Genomic DNA, 22,620 nt, shown 5'->3' with positions numbered 1-22,620 from the left:
CCTTAGTTGTGAGCAAGACCCTTTTAGGTGTGCTGGAAAATGTTCAACAATCCATTCTTGAGCTAGGGATGGGAACTAGAGTTGTAGTTTGCTGACTTTCATGGTGTGAGTCCTCCTACCATGACTGATTTCAAACTACCAAGAAATGTCCCTGAAGGGAGAGATGCGAACAGCCCACGCAAGCCAGTGCCAGACACCACTGGCTCCCAGCCGGCGGGAGTTAGCCCCCATCCACACTCCTCCATCCTGGTCAAGTTCCTCATGTCATCCCGGCTCCACACCCTTAAAATAGGGAAACTCATCTCCGTGACCGAGAAGTTCTAGGTCATTTCACGACATCAGGTTCCCTGAGTTTTTCCCCCTATCTCCTCAAAATCTTTTTGCACCACTCTCTTCCTTTCTTCCTTCTGGCTTTGTTTTTTTCTTTTTTTTGGGGGGGGGGTGTGAGTGGGCGGGGTGTCTAAGGAAGAACTTTCCCCTACCTCTTTCTCAGTCTTCTCCCCACAGTATGTAGCTCCCCTCACCTGAATCTTCAAACACCCCTTTCTTTAATTCTCTCCCATCTACAAACACATGCTGCTCTTTGCCTTTTCTAGAAGCTTTTCCTTGCCTCTGTGAGATCCTTCAAGCTACAGAACCGGCTTCCTCATCTGCCTTCTTTCTCGCCATCGCCATTCTGATGAAATAACCCTCATGGCTACTTTCCAGTGGCTGAAGCCACCAGCCTTTCTTGATCCCCAGGGCCTTGCCCCATCCTTCCCCCCAAAGCTCTGAACATGTGATCCTGGCCCACACTCCCCTCCACCGAGCTTCCTCTGGCTTTGGTGACACTGCAGGACCTTGGCTTTCATCCTCTGACTACTTCCCTGGCTCCTCAATGCCTCCTCATCCTATAGGTGGTCCCCAGGTCCCCAAGTCCTACATGGGCATGGTTCTTCTCTCCACACTCACTCCCACAGGAGTCTCACCTATTTCACAGCTTCGACTCTTACTTCTATGTCAGAATCTGGAACTCTGTCTTCCCCTGATCTCATCACTTCCCCAGTCTCTAATCTGAGGATTTCCAACCTGTAAGAAGAGGAATCTGGAGGGGCGTGGGGCTGGCATTTATTAAAAGGTGTCTTGGAAATAAGTATGAACTTCTGTCTGGTGCTCAATAAATAATACACTATGTGTGTGACGCATGTAATTACTTTTCAAACATCTGTACATGTTGCTTTGACTAATATAATTAAAAACATTACTGAATTAACAGAAGCTTTTGGGCATTTATGTACGCTTTCAACCAACAGATGCCAACCAGAAGAATTATTTGCCATCACCTAACATGTCTATGTAATTGAAAAGACTGAATGTGAGCTACCAACGCAGCTTAACTGCCTTCAAACCCAATGATCTTCGAACTATAACAAAAAATAAATTTAAAAATCCCCCAAAACCACTGCAGGCCAACTCTTCAAAGAAAATCTAACGTGGATCCCTGATAGATGAAGTACTAATACATAAATCCATACATTAAAAAATTGTGTATGGTATCATTAAATTTTTTAAATACTTAAAAACATTTTAAAAATAGTCAAAGCAAATGACTGCTGAAGCCTGGAACACAAGTTCAAAGCATCCGGCATACTGCTCTAGCACCAAATTCTCCATGGCTTCTGAGAGTCTAAGTCAAAATTTTTTGACCTGGCATGAAAGATCCCAAGTCTATTTCAAGTCTTTTGTCCAGCAGTTCACCTTTTGGAGACCTCTGCCCTTGCAAACCAGCTGGGGCCTGACTCATACATTAGCCTACTCCTTCCCACTCCCTCCGCCTCCCCCCTCTCCCTCCCACCCCTGCTTTGTTCAGGCCACCTGACTTGCCTGAGTCAATCTCCCCTCCATGCTATCCTGTGTCTCCTTAATGGCTCTCCTTACCGTCCCAGCCAAGTCTCCCCTTGTGAATTCCTATTTGGCAAAGAATAAAACATTCCTACTTTTGTTCTGAAGTGTGTCAACACTTTCTTGATCATTTCACTCTAGGGAAATTTTTGTCTTCTCATGCCAACTAGAACTTATTGTCCTTGCAGGTAAGGGCATTCTCACAATTCTTTTGCACACTGACTTACACATCCTACAGCAATAAAGACTCCTGGGCTTGCCAGACTAGACTGTCTAAACCTGAGGACTGAGAGAAGAAAATTTTAAATGTGGAGAAGGAATAAGGAAGTAGGAAAGAAATAATATAAAGGAAAACCTGGTAAAATATGTGAAAATTCCGCTCTCCGGGGTTCCTCATCACCACCCTAGATTTTTCCAGAAGGAAGTTGGAGATCTTTCCACCATCTGGTTCCCCACCGGGACTGAACTGGATTTCAAAGTATTTTCCCTGCAAGAAAATTAGGGATTTCCTTCAATCGTTGGTGGACAAAAACATGATGTTCCAAACAGTCTTTGGATATAGCATATAATTCAAGGAAATTCATTAATGAAAGATATGTTCTGAATTATTCCCAGTTCTGGTCTAGACTTCCTCACCATTTCCTATCAGACAATAACCCATGCCTTTGTCCAATCACACAATTCTGTATTGAGAGAGAGAATCTATCATTCTAACCTGACTAAATAAGGATACGCTCACTATATTCCTTCCCATTTTCCCCCAGTAGGTGCTTGCCTGCTAAACCGGAAGCTGTAAAGAATAGGACAGAAAATCACATGGTCCCCTCGATCTAACAAGAGTGAACTCTATCTGCCTCTTTCAGAGGAAGCAAATTTTCCCTTGGGCAGACTTACTTTAATGGCTTTGAGCAAAAGCAATCCCTTTTTACCTCTGGAGCATCTAATATGCTTATGTAAAATAAAAACACTTGGTTATAAGTTCTTTCCAGCTAGTTATGGGTGTGGGGATTTTTGCTACTGTTGTTAATACTTCCTTTTAAATTACTGCTACTAGGGAACAAAAGAGAATAAAACCCTGGAGGGTAGCTGAAAAAGGTGTCCAGATTGTTACGTAAATGATTTTTTTTTTTCCCACTACAATCTAGTTTCTCTCCAGTCCTCAGGAAGGTCCAGGAGGGCAAATGTAAACGAAGAAAAAGATGAAAATGTGGGTTTTAGGGAGTGGTGTGGCCTAGGGTCAGACTGGAGAGAATGCCCAGCCTAACTGCATTCACATTTAATATTTTTAAAATGTGTATGCTGATGAAATCCCCCCATCTCAGGGCTGAAGCCTGCCAAGCAGCAAGTCTCCAACTAGAACCATAAACTCACTAAGGAGAAGAAAAGCCTGCTGTGTGTTTTTCCTGCTGCCGACAGCACCTAGTACCTGCTGTGTTCCTGCTAAGGTATTCGCCAATTCCAGGTATCAAAAAGGCAACAAAGGAAAGCCACCATCTAACTGTCTATTTGTTTTAATCTGCTGACTCCTTCCTCTCCCAAAAATAAACCCAAAAATAAACATCCAGAAGCACCTCAAACCGCAGCTATCCCGAATTACGGTGGTTCACGAGAAAAGTCTGCTGAACAAGACCCCTCTGCTTCCTACCGTGGCCGTCCTTCGCCATCTTTCCCTTCGGCCATGTTCTGAAGGGAATAATTCAGTGTCCATCTGTGTACAACCCTACCACCCCACCGCCATTCCCCGTCAACCTGGGGATGGAAATGAAACAAAACAGGACATCAAATCCAGGAAGGGCAGATGTGGTAAACGGCAAACTCTCAAGTTCTTCTGGAAATGGTTCACAACCTTGGCTACATGTTAGAAAGACCTGCGGAGCCTTTAAGAAATGCTGCCCTAGGGGGACTTCCCTGGTGGCGCAGTGGATAAGACTCTGCACTCCCAATGCAGGGGGCCTGGGTCCGATCCTTGGTCAGGGAACTAGATCCCACATGCATGCCACAACTAAGAGTTCACATGCTGCAACTAAGGAGCCCACGTACTGCAACTAAGGAGCCAGTAAGCCGCGACTAAGGAGCCTGCCTGCCGCAACTAAGACCCAGTGCAACCAAATAAATAAATAAATAAATAAATATTAAAATTAAATTAAATTTAAAAAAAGAAAGAAAGAAAAAGAAATGCTTCCTGATGCCACCCCAGACAAGTAAGTCAGTCGCTAGGGATTGGCACCCAGACAGGAGTAGCTGTAAAAAGCCTGGGTGTTTTTTATATGTGGCCAAGTTTGAGAATCCCTGTTCTAATGTAACAGAAATGCTTACACACAACTCAAAATTGTAATATAAAAGGCAAAATCCCTAATGAGAGAGCAAAAAGTTTAGTTTTGTTGTAAAGCAGCCTGGGGGAAAGAGGAAACTGTATAAAGAAAGGATATGATATTTCCATTAGTAAATGAAAAGAAACCTCAACTCTTGGTAATGTTTTACTTCTTAAGTTAGGTACTGGGTACCCCAATGTTGATTGTATTATTTTAAAATAGTATTTGAAATATTTCATAATGTAGTTCTTAAAACTTGAAAAGATTTATAAGTGGAAATAGATGAATTTTTATGATTCACACTACATATCCATTTTAAGTGAAATTACCCATAATCCCACCCTGATGCCACTTCTACCTCCTCCTACTAATCACTGTAATAGGATATTCAAACTTGGATTTGCAGACACCTTAATTATGCTTTATATAAATGTGCATTTTAAAATTAATAGAACCATATTATAGATATTGTTTTGTAAACCTTTTAAAAAAATTTAACATTATGGATATCTTTTAAAATAAATCATTATTAACAGGGAACGTGGGTATTATACCCTAAAAGTATTGTTGGGTCAAAGACAATGAGTCTTTTAAACTTTGATAAGAATTGCCAAATCGCTCTCCTGGGAGGTGTCAGTCTTCAACCAATAGCGTCTTTTCTCCTTAATGTTTCATGATCTGAGAGACAGAAAATGATATATGGTTTTAATTTACATTTCTCTCATTATTAACGAGAACATCTTTTGATGCCCCACCAGACTCCACTATGTGTGTGCACGTGGGCGTGTGCGTGTGCGTGTGTGTGTGTGTGTGTGTGTGTGTGAGAGAGAGAGAACTGCCTTTCTGTACAGTTTTCCCATCTTTCCATCAGGGTTGTACGAAATTCTGTAATCAGAAAAATAATAAATGCTGGGTATTTTTGTTTTGCTTTACAAAAACTGACTGCTGTAGCCTCCTTGTCCAAGGATAAAAAATAATTTATATTGGAAATATCAAGGAAAATATTGATACGGTTATCTTCCTGCTCTCTAAGGAAGGCAAAAGAAGGGGGATGGGTAGCTAGAGAGTTAAATTTGGTCAAGTCCATCTTTACAAGGCAGATTGAGATGGACAACTGGCATTGAGCAGAAAAATGAGAGATGAACAAATGAGTAGTTTGAATAATATTAAACAGCGAGGAAAGTGAGGATAATTCTGACAGATAAAACTCACCAGGGAGCTTAACAATTACTGCATGAGAACTGAGCAAGAATTCTCTTGGAAATGGAAGCTTCCTTCCAAAACAGAAGGGTAAAAAAGAAATCGTTTTTCTCCAGAATTCTCACTTATTTATTTTAAAATGGTCCAGAATCCACCTCACAGATGGCTCCCTAAATGCTTTACTGCCAGACATAATCTATGGTTGAGATAAGATACAAAATCTACATAAATCAAAGCTACTGAGCAAACATTCATTTCTTTGTAAATGTGGCTTTTTGTCAAGGGGTGTATATTCATATTCGTCCTTGCCAGCCTTCCAATTTACCCCCTCGGGAGACACTCAGAAAAACGTCTCAATAGGCATGCAGGCATTCGCCTGATATTTTCATTCCCTTGGGTAAGTGGGCCAGTTAGGAGGAATCTGTAGGCTAAGTCCAGCCACTTTTAGATGTCATTATGTCACATGAACATGCAAAAAACGCACACACAAAGCCAAGAGGGGTGGGGTAAGCAGTCGGTTCCCTCTGGCTGACAGAGAGGAGGAAGTTTCTTTCCAGGGTGCCGGATCAAAGTGCTTCCTTCAGGGTCCACAGACCAAGTTCTATGAAGCAAAGCAAGGCAACAAGACCTGGGATCTAGTCTCCTCAGTTCTTTGTCAGGGAAAGAAGGCCTTTTCTCCACGGCCCAAAGCAAACTCCTCCAAGACCAAAGTTGACACTTCCATTTTCCTTAGGAAGGCAACTCAAGTTGAGAACTGGTTTCAAAAATTATCTTATTTACATCCCCAAGGCTCAAAAATAACTTGAGTCAAAGGGAAAATTGAAGCCTGGCAGCTCGCCGCTACAGAAAACGAGGAAAAGATTGAAAAGGCGGCCTCCTGATGATGTGTGAAAACCCCCTATTTCCTCGGGGACACAGGACTTAAATCAGGAATGTCAACATCATCAATCAGGTGACATTCTCTATCATAGGAAAGAAACTCACAAATCGGCTGGAGTTGTTGTTCCGGACCGTCTTGGCGTTCCCGAAGGCCTCCAGCAGTGGGTTGGACTGTAGGATGATGTCCTTGACGTGCTGTCACAGCAAAAAGACCAAAGGTTAGGAAGATGCGAACACCTACTCCACGATGTAAAGCCAGACTTTCCCAAGGACATGGTTTCTGGATGCGGTGAAGGTGAGAGGCCTCAAATCCAAGTCCCTGGGATTTCTGGAGGATTTACTCTTTCCTCTTGACAGACCTAACCCTGTTTGTGTGGTCATGACTTCCAGCTCCCTTGACTTGATGCAGAATTCTCTGGAGCCAGGCTGCCACCGTAAATCAGGATCTACAAACGTTCCCGGACTGGGTTTCCAAATCGGATGCTGCACCTTCATCCCGTGCTCCCTGTGTACGGGGCACCATGGCAGGACGGGGCATCTCCTTGGGTTCTGACTGGAGGCTTTACTGTCACTACTCCTGTTCTACTGAACTTCTCTCCCCACCTACTGCATCCCACACTCCCTCTCTTCACTGCAAGTGAGAGGCACCTTGAGGGAAATTAAACAGTTCCTCCTCCCCAAACAAAGCTGCGGACACAGTCTTGTGCTTCCCGAACTTTCATGGAATCACCTGGGAATTCCTTTCCAGGAATCACCTGGGAATCTCATTACAATGCAGATGCTGATTCAGTAGGTCTGAGGTGGGGCCCGAGAGTCTGCATTTCTAACCAGCTCCCCGGTGCTGCGGGTTTTGCCAGTTCTTTCCCACTTGAGCAACAAGGGTCGACACTGGATTGTGTGGAACAATTCCTGGCCTACTGGAGGGGAAGAATTTGGTTTTCATACACACCCCAATTTGATGTCAGACTGAAAAGTACAAAACACCCCATGGGCAAAGACAGCTCAACAGATAGGAGTTGATGTTGGAGAGGATTTTGAACAAGTGAGTCATTCCTTGTACTTCTAATTATTCACATGCTATGGTTAAACATGTTCCAGAAATAACAAGTCTCTGGCTTGTGCTCTTTAGCTACTGACTAATTTCAAGCCAAGAGCTCTGTATCCTTGTCCTCATAGGAAAACAGGAAGAGAAAAATCAACATTAAACGTCTGCAGTCTGGCCACTAGGTCGTCGCCTGCAGCAGACAGGACTAGATGAAGGCACTAACTACTAACTATGTAACAGCCAAAGTGCTCCTCTGGCACCGCCTGAACATTCAGAAGAGGACTGAGAACTGGAATTCCATCAACCAGGCACACATCGTTAGCAATGGAAGGAAGAGTAAATCATGGATGGTCCCACCATGAAGTCAGTTTCAAAGCTTAGAAAGATACTTCTAAGCATCCTTCTCCTTTAAAAACTCATGGATTTATATAAAAGTTGCTTTTCTTTGTAAAATTAATTTTGACTTTGTGGGTCTTCATTAATCTTTTATACTTGTTGTCTGCTGGCCAGGCATGCCTAAACCATTTATCAACACTCAACTTCTTGTAGGGACAGAACAAAAGAAAGACCCTTCCTTGTCTCTTTCCTTCTTTAATTATTGACTTCGTAACTGGGAATCTTTATGCATGTATCCATCCATCCCTCCATCAACTATCAAGATGTCCAACAGAATTTTGTGGCATGTGGTAAGCATATAGGGGGAGAAGAGAAAGAGTGAATTAAAGGAGCAGCCCATACACAAAAGAGCATCCTGGATTCCTGGCTCCATGTCCATCTTCTACGGATAGGGTATGATCACACAAATGGAGAAAAGCAAGTGGACTGTACCACATCAACCTAAGTCCTAGAGCTGCACCTACTGTCCAACATGGAAGCTGCTGAGCCCATGCAACATGGCCAGTCCCAACTGAGATGTGCTGTAAGTGTAGAACACACACTGGATTCCAAACATTTAGGACACAAAGGAATGTAAAATAGCTCATTAATTGATTAGTAATTATATGCTGAAATAATATGGGGATATATTGGGTTAAATAAAATATATTTAAAAAGTTAATTTCATATGCTTTTTACTTTTTTTTACTGTAACTATTCAATTTTAAATTATGCATGTGACATGCACCATCTTTCTACTGGATGGTGCTGCCCTAGATCTTCCTTTCATTTGGTAGAGGAGGCCACTCTAAGACCCTTTTACTCTGGGTAAGGAATACTGGCCTCCGCCTTAAGCTTTCTGATCCCCCAGGACAGGATGCAGCACTATTGATTTAGTAGACAGAGCCATAATAAACAGAATTTCGATGTGTCTTTTTAAAGTCTACAGCTGACTATGGCAATAACATCACATTAAATGATTCTAACCAAAAAATTAATCTTTAGGGTGAAATCTACCTTGGATCATGATTTCTAATAATAATAATAAAAAAAAAGTTCCCAGCAGTCTGTGCCAGTGATGAGTAGTGTGAGTTTGGGCAGCCCCCTGTGGACCTTAGCCCCCACAGCCATCCTCCACTGCTCTCTGGGGGTGGGGGTGGGGGGCTTCACCAGTCCTGCTGATGCTGATTCCGCTACCACAACGAGTAAAACTCAAGACAGAAAAGGCTGCATCTACTGCTTTCTTCATACTGTCCTCTTGAACCTGCCCCTTCTCTGCCCATACTATAATCCCCCCCCTTTTCTTTCTCCCTCTCCTGTGTCCTCGTTCTCTGGGTTTCCCCCCTTTCCTAATGTTTCCTGCTACTGCTCTAATCCTTCCTCCTTCCTTTCCTTTCTCTATTTTAAAATCTTTGTAAATTTTTGGAATTGGAGATTTATTCACATCGTTCAAAAAATGAAAGGTTCGCAGCCACTCTCACTTTCTAAAACTGCATTCTGCCTATGGAATGTGTTATCTCATAAAGTAACATAAAAAATAAAAGGTTTGCAAGGTTCTACATGGAGAGATGCCCCTCCCCCAGTCTCCCAGTTTCCTCCCTGGAGAAATCACTATTATCAATTTCTCATGTATCCCTCTAGAGCTATGCTATACATATGCAAACAAATGTAAATATTATAAATAATGTTCTCCTTTTTCTCAAATGGTAGCACATTATACGCAATATTCTGAACTTTGCTTTTTGCAATTCATGATATAGCTCGAAGATCAGTCCCCATCAGTACCTGAAGCTTCATTTTTTTTTAATGGCTGTCTAACATTCTAGTCTATTATGAACCATAAATTATTTCCCCATAAATTATATCACCAACTGATGAGCATTTGTCTCCAGTCTTCTCCATCATCAAAAAATGTCACATCAAAGATCTTTACACATGTATCATTTTGTATACATTTCAGGGCACCTAAAGGTTAAATTCTCCCAAGCAGAATTGATGAGTCAAAGGGTGGATGCTTCTAGATTTGAAAAATATTGCCAAAATGCCCTCCACAGAAGTGTACTAGTTCATGTTCCTACCAGTAATGTGTTAGAGAGACTACGCCCCTATGTTTTTACCAGGAGAGTATTTAAAATACTACAAAATTTTTGCCATTTTGACAGTTAAGAAATAGTTTTTCAATGTAGTTTTAATTTGCATTTCTCTTATTATCATGGGGGTGAGCATATTTTCATGTTTTAAGAGTCATTTATATTTCCTTTTCTATGAGATGGTTTTCATGCCCTTTGTTTATTTTACTTTTGGATTTGTGACCTTTTCATCGATTGTATATAATACTCATTACATATTAGGCATCTCCAGCCCATAACATGCTGTTTCTCGGCATATTTCAAGTTTCTTGGTTATAAAACCAATGTCTTCTCTGTGGAAGAAAAATTCTTTTTTAAACAGCAAATGGAGCCTCTTACTTTCACACAGAGCAAAGTCTCAAAATGGGCCATAGCACCAGCTCACCTGGACTTTGGGGCCTCCTCCAGACACCCTGGAGATGTAGCTCATGATGTATTTGGCAGCCACTGTCTTTCCAGCACCACTTTCACCACTAAGGAAAGAAAGACAAAAATACCCACCTATGAAGTGGCTCATGAGCAGCTCCCTTTCCTCTGAAAAGACCCCCTCAAAACAAAACCAAAAATAAAAGGAAACAGGCAGAAAGGAATTCAGTAAAAAATGCACAATACTGGTTGAGAAAGTTAAATCACAGCAGGATCAGGTTACCTCCATGACTTGTATGGTCACTATTAACATGGTGTGTGGGCCAGGGCTCTGATAACCATCACTGTGTACGGGATAGACAATTCAGCATTCTAAATGCCCAATAATAGGAGGAAGCATGAACAGGAACATTACGGAACATCAGAAGGGCAGACTAGACAGATTACAACTGACAGGAAGATTGTAAACATTGCGGGAGAAAAGCACACAAAGTAGTGTTATGTGAAATAGATCAGATTCAAATTATATGTAAAACAGGGTTAAAAAACAGTAAAGAAAAAAAAGCACATAAGAAAAATATTAGCAGAGGTTTTGGTAAAGGAAAAGATACCGTGGGAGACTTCTTTCAGTTCATTATTTTCCAAACTTTTAGTAATCACATATCTCTTCTGTAATTAAAAAAAAGAAAAAGAAAAAGTAGGCACTCTCAGGTTTCAAACCATGTGCCTTGAACTGATGCAAGCAACTTTATTTTAGAAGTTCTAAAATTAAATGATGAGGTAATATTAATCACATCCTGCATAACAAAGACTACTTCCGTTTGGTGGCCTTACTGCATGGGGAAAGCCTTTTGTTAATACCGTATAGTCAGATCTTCAAAATTCCCGTTTCTTCCCCCAAAATCCCCTTGAACTGATGACGGCCTCAATTCAAAACATGCTTAAGTCAGTCAGATTTCTCATCTCTCTTTTGGTAGCCTTTGTGTTTCCATGATAGAATTAGATGAAAAGAATCCATTATCATGTAAAATAATGGTGAAATTTAACATGAAAAGTTCAGGCTGCTGTGAGTTCCTAAGACACTATTTTTGTTTGCTATCGGTGATCAAGAATTTTGGGGTACAGAGCAAATATTCTGTGAACACCCAACCTAATGAACTGTTACCAATTGCTTAGGTACTCAAGAAAGGAGCAAACACTTGCTTAGGGTCCAACCAAGCCAGGTGGCCCCCATCCCCAAAAGGAAACTGAAATAAATTTGGAAATAATTTGCTATTTCAAAACAAAACAAAACAAGACAAGGATTAGAGTCACCACCATAGCAAAACTCAGAACTCTGTTGAATTTCTTTGAACTAATATGTTATATGTTTAGTTAGAGAGATTATAGGGAAGAATGAGGGAACCATCCTCTGTGAGGACTTCTAAAGGTCTGACTCCATCTGTGCAACTCATTCAGCCTCCTAGTACTCAGCTCCTGACTTCCAGGTCACAGGAATACAGAAACCAAACTGGTATTTCATAAGATATGGCGGAAAGTAGAAAGCCAATGAGCCTGGGATGATGTGTCACACTGATTACAGAGCCATGCTTACTCACAGGCACAAGTAGGTATAATAAATATTTCAGCTCCATGAGGAAGTTATCTGTTCAAATGGTCCATGTAATCAGAAGATTTATACCCTAGATCCAAGGTCAAAACATGCACTCTCACTCATTTGAAGCATAGGTTTGTTAACAATGAAACTCCATTTTATAATGTTGTAAATAATGTGAACATTCAAGAATACTGGAAAGTCCAAGAGTATAATGGTACAACCAGCCTATATAATATTACACAGACATTTAAAATAATTAGAAAACTATGTGGCAACATAAGCAGAAGACACTGTACCTATAACATGATTAAAACTATGTAAAAATAATGTATGGACAAGAACAGAAATGGAACAAGGAAAAAGAAACAGTTCTGACTTGTTGGGGGGCTGATATCTGGACGATTCTAGTTTCTTTTGATGTGATTTCTCTTAAGGTTTAAAGTTTTGAAAGAAACAATTACCCATATATTTCATATTTTTAAAAAATATGGGACTTCCCTGGTGGTCCAGTGGTTAAGACTCCGTGCTTCCACGGCAGGGGGCACGGGTTCGATCCCTGGTTGGGGAAGTTCCACATGCTGTGCAGTGTGGCCAAGAAAAAAAAAAAAAGAGGAACAGAAAAAAAAACAGAAAACAAAACAAAAAAACCCCCAGCATTTCCAGAAAAAGTGGGATTGCACATCACAATGATAATCAACAGGATTAATTTCTTTAGATTATTACTATGTCATGAGTAAACAACATTCGTATTTAGAATTCCTTAGAGAAAGCTGTCAGTGTGTAAAAGAGAAAAGGAAAAAAAACAATAAATCCTATTAGAATTACTAAATGAAAGTATAGTAATGTCCCCACTGTGTCTTTGGTTAGTAGTGTGATTAGACATAAAATATTTTGTGTCTTTTGTTGAAAGAAAAAAAAGGAAGAATAATGGAAAGTAACTCACTTCATATATTAAAATAAGTATGCCAGGTACATTAATAGGACATCTACATTCTCAGTAACACTGATATTTTTCAGAAGATTTAAAATAATTAGTTATGGCTGAACTCTGATCGGAATTTTCATTTCTTGGATTCAATTTACAGATGCTTAAAAAGAAATTTTATTGATCAGAGGCCGGTAATTTGCTCAGAATATGGTACAAGAATGGAGTGCTCCATAATTACTTGAAGCTTACAGTATATGTAACCATAATTACATTGGCCCTTTCAGGGAAAAGATTGTTTCTTCCCCTGGTCTAAAACCCATGTTAGAAGAATGTGAAGGTATCAGACAGATTATATAGCACACCTGAAATTATTTGCTTTGCATCTCACACAGCAATTAGAGCAATTTGCTTTGTTTATGGTTATAAGGCCTTTCTTAATTGCCTTCACTTCTAAAGTGGACCAAAAAATACTCTAGAAATGTTATGTGCCTTAAAATTAGAAAAATGCCCCAGTGGTCCCTAAGTCCAGCAGCCTATCAGAATCCTCAAAGTAATTAAAAAATGCCCATGTCTGGGCCTGTCTTCAGACCTGCTGAATCCTAGTCTCCAAGGACAGGGCCTAGAAATAAGGATTTCTAACAAACTCCTTAGTTCTCATATAGCTGGCTGGGAACCAGCTAAACAAATGTAAAACGCAGTCAAGACAGATTTCATAGGAAACATCAATTCAAATAGGAAATAATGTAATGTTTCCGGCTGCATTCACTATACAAATGGAAACATATGCTAAAATTTCAAAGAAATGGAAAGAATGTTCGGGGCGTGGTGGGGGGGAGCTATTTACAATGATACATTAATAATTAATAATTGGATTTAAAGACTATAATTGTTTTTCTTAGTCTGAAGGTTATTCCTCACTTAAAAATCAATAGTGTTTTCAATTCAGTTCAACTGATTCTAGCAAATGTAAAAATATCTTAGTCGTATTTGGGGGTGGGTATCCCAGAGAATAGGTAGAGTCGACCATTCCTCCTATCTCCCCCTTGCTAGTCTCAAAATATCTCTGCTGGTTCTTACCACAGTAGCTGTTGTTCCCTTATACTGTTCAAGTTAATGTAATTGAAATGCTGCTCTGCCTACCTTACATTTATTTGCACTTTAGAAAGGATAAAAATTTAAAACAAAAATTGTATGTGCATTTGCTTACCCAGCATGCACTGTCTAAGTGCCTCCTCGTGCCAACGGCGAGGCTGGGATGAAATGTGTCTCCTGCCCTGGAGGGCAAGTGCACCAACGCTGTGATAACATCTTGGAGATACGGGTACAGTTTTAGGGATTCCTGAGTTTGTATTAGGAAAAGATTCCTAAAGAAATGCACAAGCTAAGTCAAGTCACACTACTTACATTTCAACGAGACAGATAAAGTTAGCCAGGTAGGGGAATGAGGGTGGGTGGGTGGGTGTGTGTGTGTGCGTGTGTATGTGCACACACGCAGGCAAGCATCAGAGGGCGGCATTCCTGCCCAGAATGAATGATTGATAAGACAATGAAGTTAAGAAAATTCCCACTGGGTCCTACTCTCTTAGACCTGACATTTTTCTTTTTTTATATAGGGACATATTAGTATTAAACTTGACTCTTATTTCAGAAGGTATAACCCAGGGGTAAAAAACACAGAGATAGTTTAAAAACTTTTTTCTAATTCTACAGTTATAAAAGATAGACATATTGGTGACTGAAAAGAGTCCTGATGAGAAATAACATCAATTCCAAAGGAGATCTGAAAGCAAACTAAAATTTTGCAGATATATTCACTGTAGCATGTGCCCGCTGGGTGGGTAAGGCATGTCAAGGACTGCTCTAAGGGCTTCAATCATTTGATCTGGATAATAGCCCTGAGAGGTAGGGACTATTCTTATTCCCATTATCTGATGAAAAAGGCTAAGCAACTTGCTCAGGGACACAGAGCTAGTGAGTGGCATCATTAGGAAAGGATTTGAGATAGTTTAAATCAGGAGCCTGAGCTATACTGCTTCAGATGAAGGTCTATATTTAGATAGTCAATTAAAATCAACAAAGTGTCCTAAAGAACTCCATGAATAGCACAGTTCATAGTATAATCAAACTTTTAGTTACTGAGTTTTTACTGATACGCACCCCTTGAAGCAAGGCTTCTGCCAAAACACTTATTATCTCTCACACATTATTTGTTAGTCGGAGCTAACAAATAATAATAGCCTGCATCACTGTGCTCACAAGACAAGATGCGATCGGGAAGGAGAAACACATCAAAGAAGATTCTGGACAGACTTCTCCAAAGACTCAATTCACACACACCCTTCCTGGCAGCCCTACTGGATCTGGGAAAGAAATAAGTCTGAAGTGAAGCATCTCTGTTGCCCATCTGAAGGGTTCCAGGGCTGGAGAGAAAGGGGTGATCTGTCAGAGCTTGTAATGACACTGAAAAGTAGAGCCTCAAGTACATGCAACGGCTGAAAGTATAAAATACAAAATCAAACAGACATGCCAACACGACTGAGTAAATGATAAAAATTCATTAACATAATGAGGAAAGTGAGAATAAGACAAAGAACTCTTATTTCTTCCAAATCAATTAGTATTGTCAGGCAGACAAAATTATCACCTACGGTCTGCCAAGAAAGTGGCCCCAGGGCAATGCTCACGTTGGCCCAGCCTGATGCAATAGGAAAAACCCAATGTTTAGTCTGAACACCAAGTTTCAGCCCCAGCTCAGCTACTTATTAGCTCTGCAATTCCTTTTACTGTTACTACCAGGTATTTTACATCACTCCTTAACAGTTAAAAAAATGTTTTTATATGTATTTCCTTATTCAATAGCTTTCCTTTAAGGTATTAATCCCCATTTTGCAGATGAAGTGACTGAGGCTTGCAGAAGTCACACACTTTCCACAGAACAGAATAACAAGTCTACCCCGTGACTCAACCCCAGAGATCTTTCCACTGTACCACATGACCATGGGCAGTAACAGGCTACTAACCAGACAACCTGACACCTGCTGGCTCAAAGCAGCAGAGAAAAGTGGAAAGAGTGTAATAGGAGAGCCAGGCAGCCCTGGCTTGATGCATGGCTTTGCCACATTTCAAACGTGAGACGTTTAACATGTTTCATTACCTCTCGGAGACTCAGTTCTCTGATCTGCAAAAAGGGGGGTTGTAATACCTAGTTTACTAGGTTGTAAATGATGTAAGTAAAAGATGCTGAGATACAAAGCAAATACTTAAAAAGGGGTTATTATTATGATTATAGATAATATATTAATTAGCTAATGAGTCAGGCTTCCTGAATAACACTCTTTGATGAAGCCTGGTCAGGGAACTTGGGGTAGAAGGGCACATCTGAGCCCCCAGCTCTTCAAACCCACAGCCAGAGTGCAGGCCTCATGCAGACCCCGCAGTCAGGGGTGTGAGCTAACTGGGCCTCCCAAAGCCAGGCCAGAGGGACAGGGAGCCTCAAAGGATGCTGGTGCTGGGATAAACAAGAAATTGGGTGGACCGAAAGAAACAGAAAAGAGTTCCAATGCTAATAATAAAAGGCTCCTGAAATACATCAAAGACAGGAAGTCAGCTTGAGAATCCATGAGACACTTGACAGTGCTGAGGCAGAGAGCAGAGATATGACATAAGCCAAATATTAGAAGTGATCTGATTTTTTAAATTATTTAAATCTTTAATCTTTACTCCTGCAAATCTTAGGGATTCCAGATCCAAAATGTCTCTTGAAGAAGATAGTTCAGAAATCTTAGATCCAATAGTGACAACTATCTCCTTTTCTCTATGAAAATTCTCATATTCAATCAGTCACCAAATCTTTTGATGTGCCTTCAAAAGATCTCTCACGTCTTTATTTATTTCTTAAAAAATATTTATTTGGCACGTATTCAGGATACAACCTACCAAGACTTTGCAAATGTTGTATACATTAAGAACAGAACACCCTACTTTTCAGAAAAACAACTGCTTAAGAATATTTCAAGCAAAAAAAATTAGAAACTGGATCAAATGTGATGCTCTCAAATCAACATCATGTTTTTTTAAACGCGCTAGGATAGCAAGAACTGATGCAGGCCAAAAGTGGAATTCACTTTTGATGGCAGCAATAAAACTGCCACATAAATGTTCTCTAAGACCCTGTAAGTCTTTACAGAGGTCAGTTGGCAAGGGCTGCAGAAATGCCTCTGGCCACAGTGCCAAGGTCTGGTCTGGTGATACAGAGATGGTAGAGAATATGAGAAAAACTTGCCGTTTCTCCTTCCCCTCTTACCACACCATGATTATTTTATTCAGTAAATTTGCATAGATGTCTCTGATAGGTCCAAAGGTACCACATATGCAATTCTAAAACACAAATCCAAATTCTGGATTCTGGAGCACAGAAAACTATTGAGTTAAGCAGATTTGGGTGGCTCATTTACTGGGCTCGTAGGTGGATACCTGTGTCTTCAGGTGCTCATCACTGTCAATGATACTAATGTAGCTACAGCTGTTGTGTTTTTCTCTTGGCACTGCCTGGAGTCCACATTCACTTCCTATTCCTTTAATTCCTTCAGAGGCTTATGGAATGTCACACATCAGTTTCCTCTTTGCCTTTCCAACTCAGGTCAGGCCCTCATAACCTCACTACATATCTGTATTTGCTCAAGATCCCATCACTTTTCTACCCATAGACTCGTCTTTGTGAACCAGCCTTCCGTGGTATCGTGCCTCTGCTCAGAGACCTGCAAGACATCACCAAGGCCTGAAGGTTTATCTGCAGATCACCCAGCCTGGGAATGAGGATTTCAGGAGGCTTAGTCTTGGTGCTCAACTAGAATCAATTGGGGGGCTTGAAAAAAGATATTGGATGCCCTGGGCCCACCATAAATCAGTTGAAAGAGAATTTTGAGAAGGGTAGCCTAGATGTCTTTCTAGGCACTGAGCAAACAGGGCAATTCAGGAATGGGAGATATTTATCCCTGGAAAGTTAAATTAGTGAACGTAAGGCACAGTGGATGAAATCAGCATCAACAGGAGCCACTCTCCCTGACCTGTCTGCCAGTGAGCTCTTGGGGAAGACTCGGGAAACATTAAGACAAATCCTGGCTGTTTATTCCTGATAGAACTTAACCTACGGGATGGTAGGGGTTGACAGGACAAAGGGTAGGTTAATACAAAAGGGTTGACCTACACGGAGCCAGGACAGGAAAAATCAACAGCAGACACGATGGGTTTTCCCCAAGTGAACAGACTACTGAGGAAAAGACTACTGTCTCCAGATAAAAGTGGGGGCCATGACATGACGACACTAGCCACTGTGATCATCCCTCGGCTCGGAATCCAACCCTCTAATGGTAATCCAGCAACCCTCATGGACTGTGTTCCAGGGAAATAATCAACAGAGCAGTCCAGCACAGGCAGAATTCTCCTTATAAAATCATGAACTGGGGTCTACTTCACACTCACTTGTGAGTCTGGTTGGCCAGTCAGTCAACCTGAGGCTGCTCAACTCCAGCTATTTTGACAAATCAAGTCTGTACATGTTTGCAAAACTAGGACCAACAACTGATCAACAACAAAGGAGGCAAGAATATACAATGGAGAAAGGACAGCCTCTTCAATAAGTGGTGCTGGGAAAACTGGACAGCTACATGTAAAAGGATGAAACTAGAACACTCCCTAACACCACACACTAAAATAAACTCAGAATGGATTAAAGACCTAAATGCAAGACCAGATACTATAAAACTCCTAGAGGAAAACATAGGCAGAACACCCTCTGACATAAATTGCAGCAACATTTTTTGGATCCCTCTCCTAAAGCAAAGGAAAGAAAAGCAAAAATAAACAAATGGGATCTAATTAAGCTTAAGAGCTTTTGCATAGCAAAGGAAACCGCTGACAAAACGAAAAGACAACCTACTGAATGGGAGAAAATATTTGCAAATGAAATGACCAATAAGGGGTTAACATCCAACATATATAAACAGCTCATAGAATTCAATATCAAAGAAATAAACAACCTGATAAAAGATGGGCAGAAGAACTGAACAAACATTTTTCCAAAGAGGAAATGCAGATGGCCAACAGGCACATGAAAAGATGCTCAACATCACTAATTATCAGGGAAATGCAAATCAAAACCACAATGAGATATCACCTCACACATGTCAGAATGGCCATCATCGAAAAGAACACAACTAAGAAATGTTGGCGAGGATGTGGAGAAAAGGGAACCTTCCTACACTGTTGGTGGGAATATAGATTGGTGCAACCACTGTGGAAAAAGGTATGGAAGTTTTTCAAAAAGCTAAAAATAGAACTACTCTAATAGAATGACCCAGCAATTCCACTCTTGGGTATATATCCGAAAAAAACAAAAACACCAATTGGAAAAGACACATGTACTCCAATGTTCATTGCAGCATTACTTACAATTGCCAAGACATGGAGGCAACCTAAGTGTCCATCAACAGATGAATGGATAAAGAAGATGCAGTATATATACACAATGCAATATTCTTCAGCCATAAAAAAGAAAGAAATTTTGCCTTTGCAGCAGCATGGATGGACTTGGAGGGCATTATGCTAGGTGATACAAGTCAGGCAGAGAAAGACAAATACTGTATGATATCACTTATATGTGGAATCTAATAAATGCAACAAACTAGTGAATGTAACATAAAAGAAACAGACTCACAGACAGAGAGAACAAACTAGTGGTTATCAGTGGGAGGTGGGGAGGGGCAAGATAGTGGTGGGAGATTAAGGAGTACAAACTAATATGTATAAAGTAAGCTACAAGGATATATGGTACAACACAGGGAATATAGCCAATATTTGATAGTAACTATAAAGGGAGTATAAACTTTAAAAATTGTGAATCACTATATTATACACCTGTGCATATCACCGTACATCAGCTATACCTCAATTAAAAAAACAAACTCAGGGCCAAGGCTTGGATGGAGGTCTGCACTTGAGAAAGCAGCTTGTCTTCTTCCTTGATTTCTTTCTTTCTAAATTCAATTTGTTACACTGATTTCTATCCAGAAATAATCAGTTGCCAGCCCATCCTGTCACCGTATCCACCTCTTCAGAAAACATAAGATTGGGAGGGAACTGATAACATTGCTTCTATGTGCTGCATTATCCCATCCAAGCGTACGCATTTCCTGGTCATCCCTTTGTAATGTACAGCTATATCGAATCACTATGTTGTGCATCTAGATCTAACATAGTGCTGTAGGTCAATCATACTTCAATTTAAAAAAAATCATAAAAATTTTTTTCTTATCACATTAATATAATTTTCTTTTAAAAAACTTCTTTAAATGTATTTGACCTTCATTTCAGTTTCTTCTATAGCATGATTTAAAATGCATAAAATATGTATTGTCATGGAAATCCCAAATATATTTCTCTCTAAAGCTAAATGCTTTAAACAAAAAATATTTATATACATATATTATTAATAAAATGTTTAACAAATCAGATACAAAAATAAATTTAATAATTTATTTTAAAATTAAAAATAGATAAATAAAAAATAAAGCATATGCATTTCATCATGTAGGTAAGGTCAGATACCAGGGAAATCAGAAGGTGAAAGTCTAAAAGAACACGAGAGATTAGATCATCATTAATTTTTAATCCTAATTAAAGGATACTAAAAATTCCTAGTCTCTTCAGCTACGGCAGAAGCCCTTTGCACAAGGAGCAGACTTTTCTTCCAGCCCCCAGGAAAATTGGTTTTGTTTGTTTTCTGTTCACAAGTGCATTCAGGTAGGCAGCACTGGACTCAGCCCTAGCTGAATGAGTACCCAGCTCTCCCATGTCAATAGCTGCAAACTTGGGCTTCTCTACCCAGAACAGCATTTCCCTGCCTTCCCTTCCCTCAAGCATTATTTCGAAGAGTTCCAAAACCCCCAAACCAGGAGAGACCTCAGAGGTCATCTGGTCAATCAGTTCACTCGTAAGTGAAGACATCGAGGCCCAGATGAGTGTTAGGTTTGCTGCCCAGGATCACAGAGCTGGTGAGAGTGAACCACAGCACAGCAGAGATAGCAAATCTACTTTCTCAAAGCAGATGAAGCACAGCTCTTGGGTAGTAAAGAAATTTGTCTGGGGTCTTTGGGAACTGGCCAGTGATTTATGATTAAGAGCTTTCGAAAGCCGTGTCTAAGTTCTGACCCATGGAGAAAATGGAGGCTATAGATATTGGCCCAAATCTTCAGGAGGGCTGGAGACTACCGGTCAGTCATGCAGGCAGTATGTGATTGAGCCCAAATAAAACCTCCAGACAGCAAAGGCTTGGGTGAACTTCCTAGTTGGCAATACTGTCAACTCCCACACCACGATTGGAAGGAGGAAACACCATCCATGACTCCACGGGGAGAGGATGCCCAGAAGCATCACACGTGGACCTCTCCCAGACCTTGCCCTTGTGTTAACATACAGTATTTGTTTTTCCCTTTCTGACTTACTTCATTCTGTATGACAGTCTCTAGGTCCATCCACCTCACTACAAATAACTCAATTTCGTTTCTTTTTATGGCTAATATTCCATTGTATACATGTGCCACATCTTCTTTATCCATTCATCTGCTGATGGACACTTAAGTTGCTTCCATGTCCTGGCTGTTGTAAATAGAGCTGCAATGAACATTGTGGTACATGATTCTTTTTGAATTATGGTTTTCTCAGGGTATATGCCCAGGAGTGGGATTGCTGGGTCATGTGGTAGTTCTACTTTTAGTTTTTTAAGGAACCTCCATACTGTTCTCCATAGTGGCTGTATCAATTACATTCCCCCCCAACAGTGCAAGAGGGTTCCCTTTTCTCCACATCCTCTCCAGCATTTATTGTTTGTAGATTTTTTGATGATGGCCATTCTGACTGCTGTGAGGTGATACTTCATTGTAGTTTTGATTTGCATTTCTCTAATGGTTAGTGATGTTGAGTATCCTTTCAAGTGTTTGTTGGCAATCTGTATATCTTCTTTGGAGAAATGTCTATTTAGGTCTTCTGCCCATTTTTGGATTGGGTTGTTTGTTTTTTTCATACTGAGCTGCATGAGCTGCTTGCACATTTTGGAGATTAATCCTTTGTCAGTTGCTTTGTTTGCAAATATTTTCCCCAATTGAGAGTTGTCTTTTTGTCTTGCTTATGGTTTCTTTTGCTGTGCAAAGCTTTTAAGTTTCACTAGGTCCCATTTATTTATTCTTGTTTTTATTTCCATTTCTCTAGGAGTTGGGTCAAAAAGGATCTTGCTTTGATTTATGTTAGAGTGTTCTGCCTGTGTTTTCCTCTAAGAGATTTATAGTGTCTGGCCTTACATTTAGGTCTTTAATCCATTTTGAGTTTATTTTTGTGTATGGTGTTAGGGAGTGTTCTAATTTCATTATTTTACATGTAGCTGCCCAGTTTTCCTAGCACCACTTAACTGAAAAGGCTGTCTTTCCCCCACTGTATATTCTTGCCTACTTTATTAAAGATAAGGTGACCATATGTGCATAGATTTATCTCTGGGCTTTCTATCCTGTTCCATTGATCTACATTTCTGTTTTTGTGCCAGTACCATACTGTCTTGATTACTGTAGCTTTGTAGTATAGTCTGAACTCAGGGAGCCTGATTCCTCCAGCTCCGTTTCTTTTCCTCAACATTGCTTTGACTATTTGGGGGTCTTTTGTGTTTCCATACAGATTGTGAAATTTTTTGTTCTAGTTCTGTGAAAAATACCATTGGTAGTTTGATAGGGATTGCATTGAATCTGTGGATTGCTTTGGGTAGTATAGTCATTTTCACAATGTTGATTCTTCCAATCCAAGAACATGGTATATCTCTCCATCTGATTGTATCATCTTTAATTTCTTTCATCAGTGTCTTATAG

The 22,620-nt window shown here is 40.3% G+C and overlaps 1 protein-coding gene across 1 annotated transcript in view; it reads right to left on the bottom strand.

Moving 5' to 3' along the window:
* The window catches only part of MYO1E (myosin IE), a 199,585-nt gene that overhangs the window by 70,988 nt on the left and 105,977 nt on the right, over nt 1-22,620 (bottom strand). The window contains exons 5-7 of the mRNA XM_061180260.1: nt 10,207-10,294; nt 6,378-6,467; nt 2,237-2,368 (exon numbers count right to left, since the gene is read on the bottom strand). Coding sequence (XP_061036243.1) covers nt 2,237-2,368; nt 6,378-6,467; nt 10,207-10,294 — 310 coding nt within the window. The remainder of the gene's footprint in view (nt 1-2,236; nt 2,369-6,377; nt 6,468-10,206; nt 10,295-22,620) is intronic.

The sequence above is a fragment of the Eubalaena glacialis genome, chromosome 2 (assembly GCF_028564815.1).
Source record: "Eubalaena glacialis isolate mEubGla1 chromosome 2, mEubGla1.1.hap2.+ XY, whole genome shotgun sequence".
NCBI classification, from domain to species: Eukaryota; Metazoa; Chordata; class Mammalia; order Artiodactyla; family Balaenidae; genus Eubalaena; species Eubalaena glacialis.
Note: the sequence above shows the minus strand (reverse complement) of the source record. Positions and strands in the feature narration are given on the sequence as shown.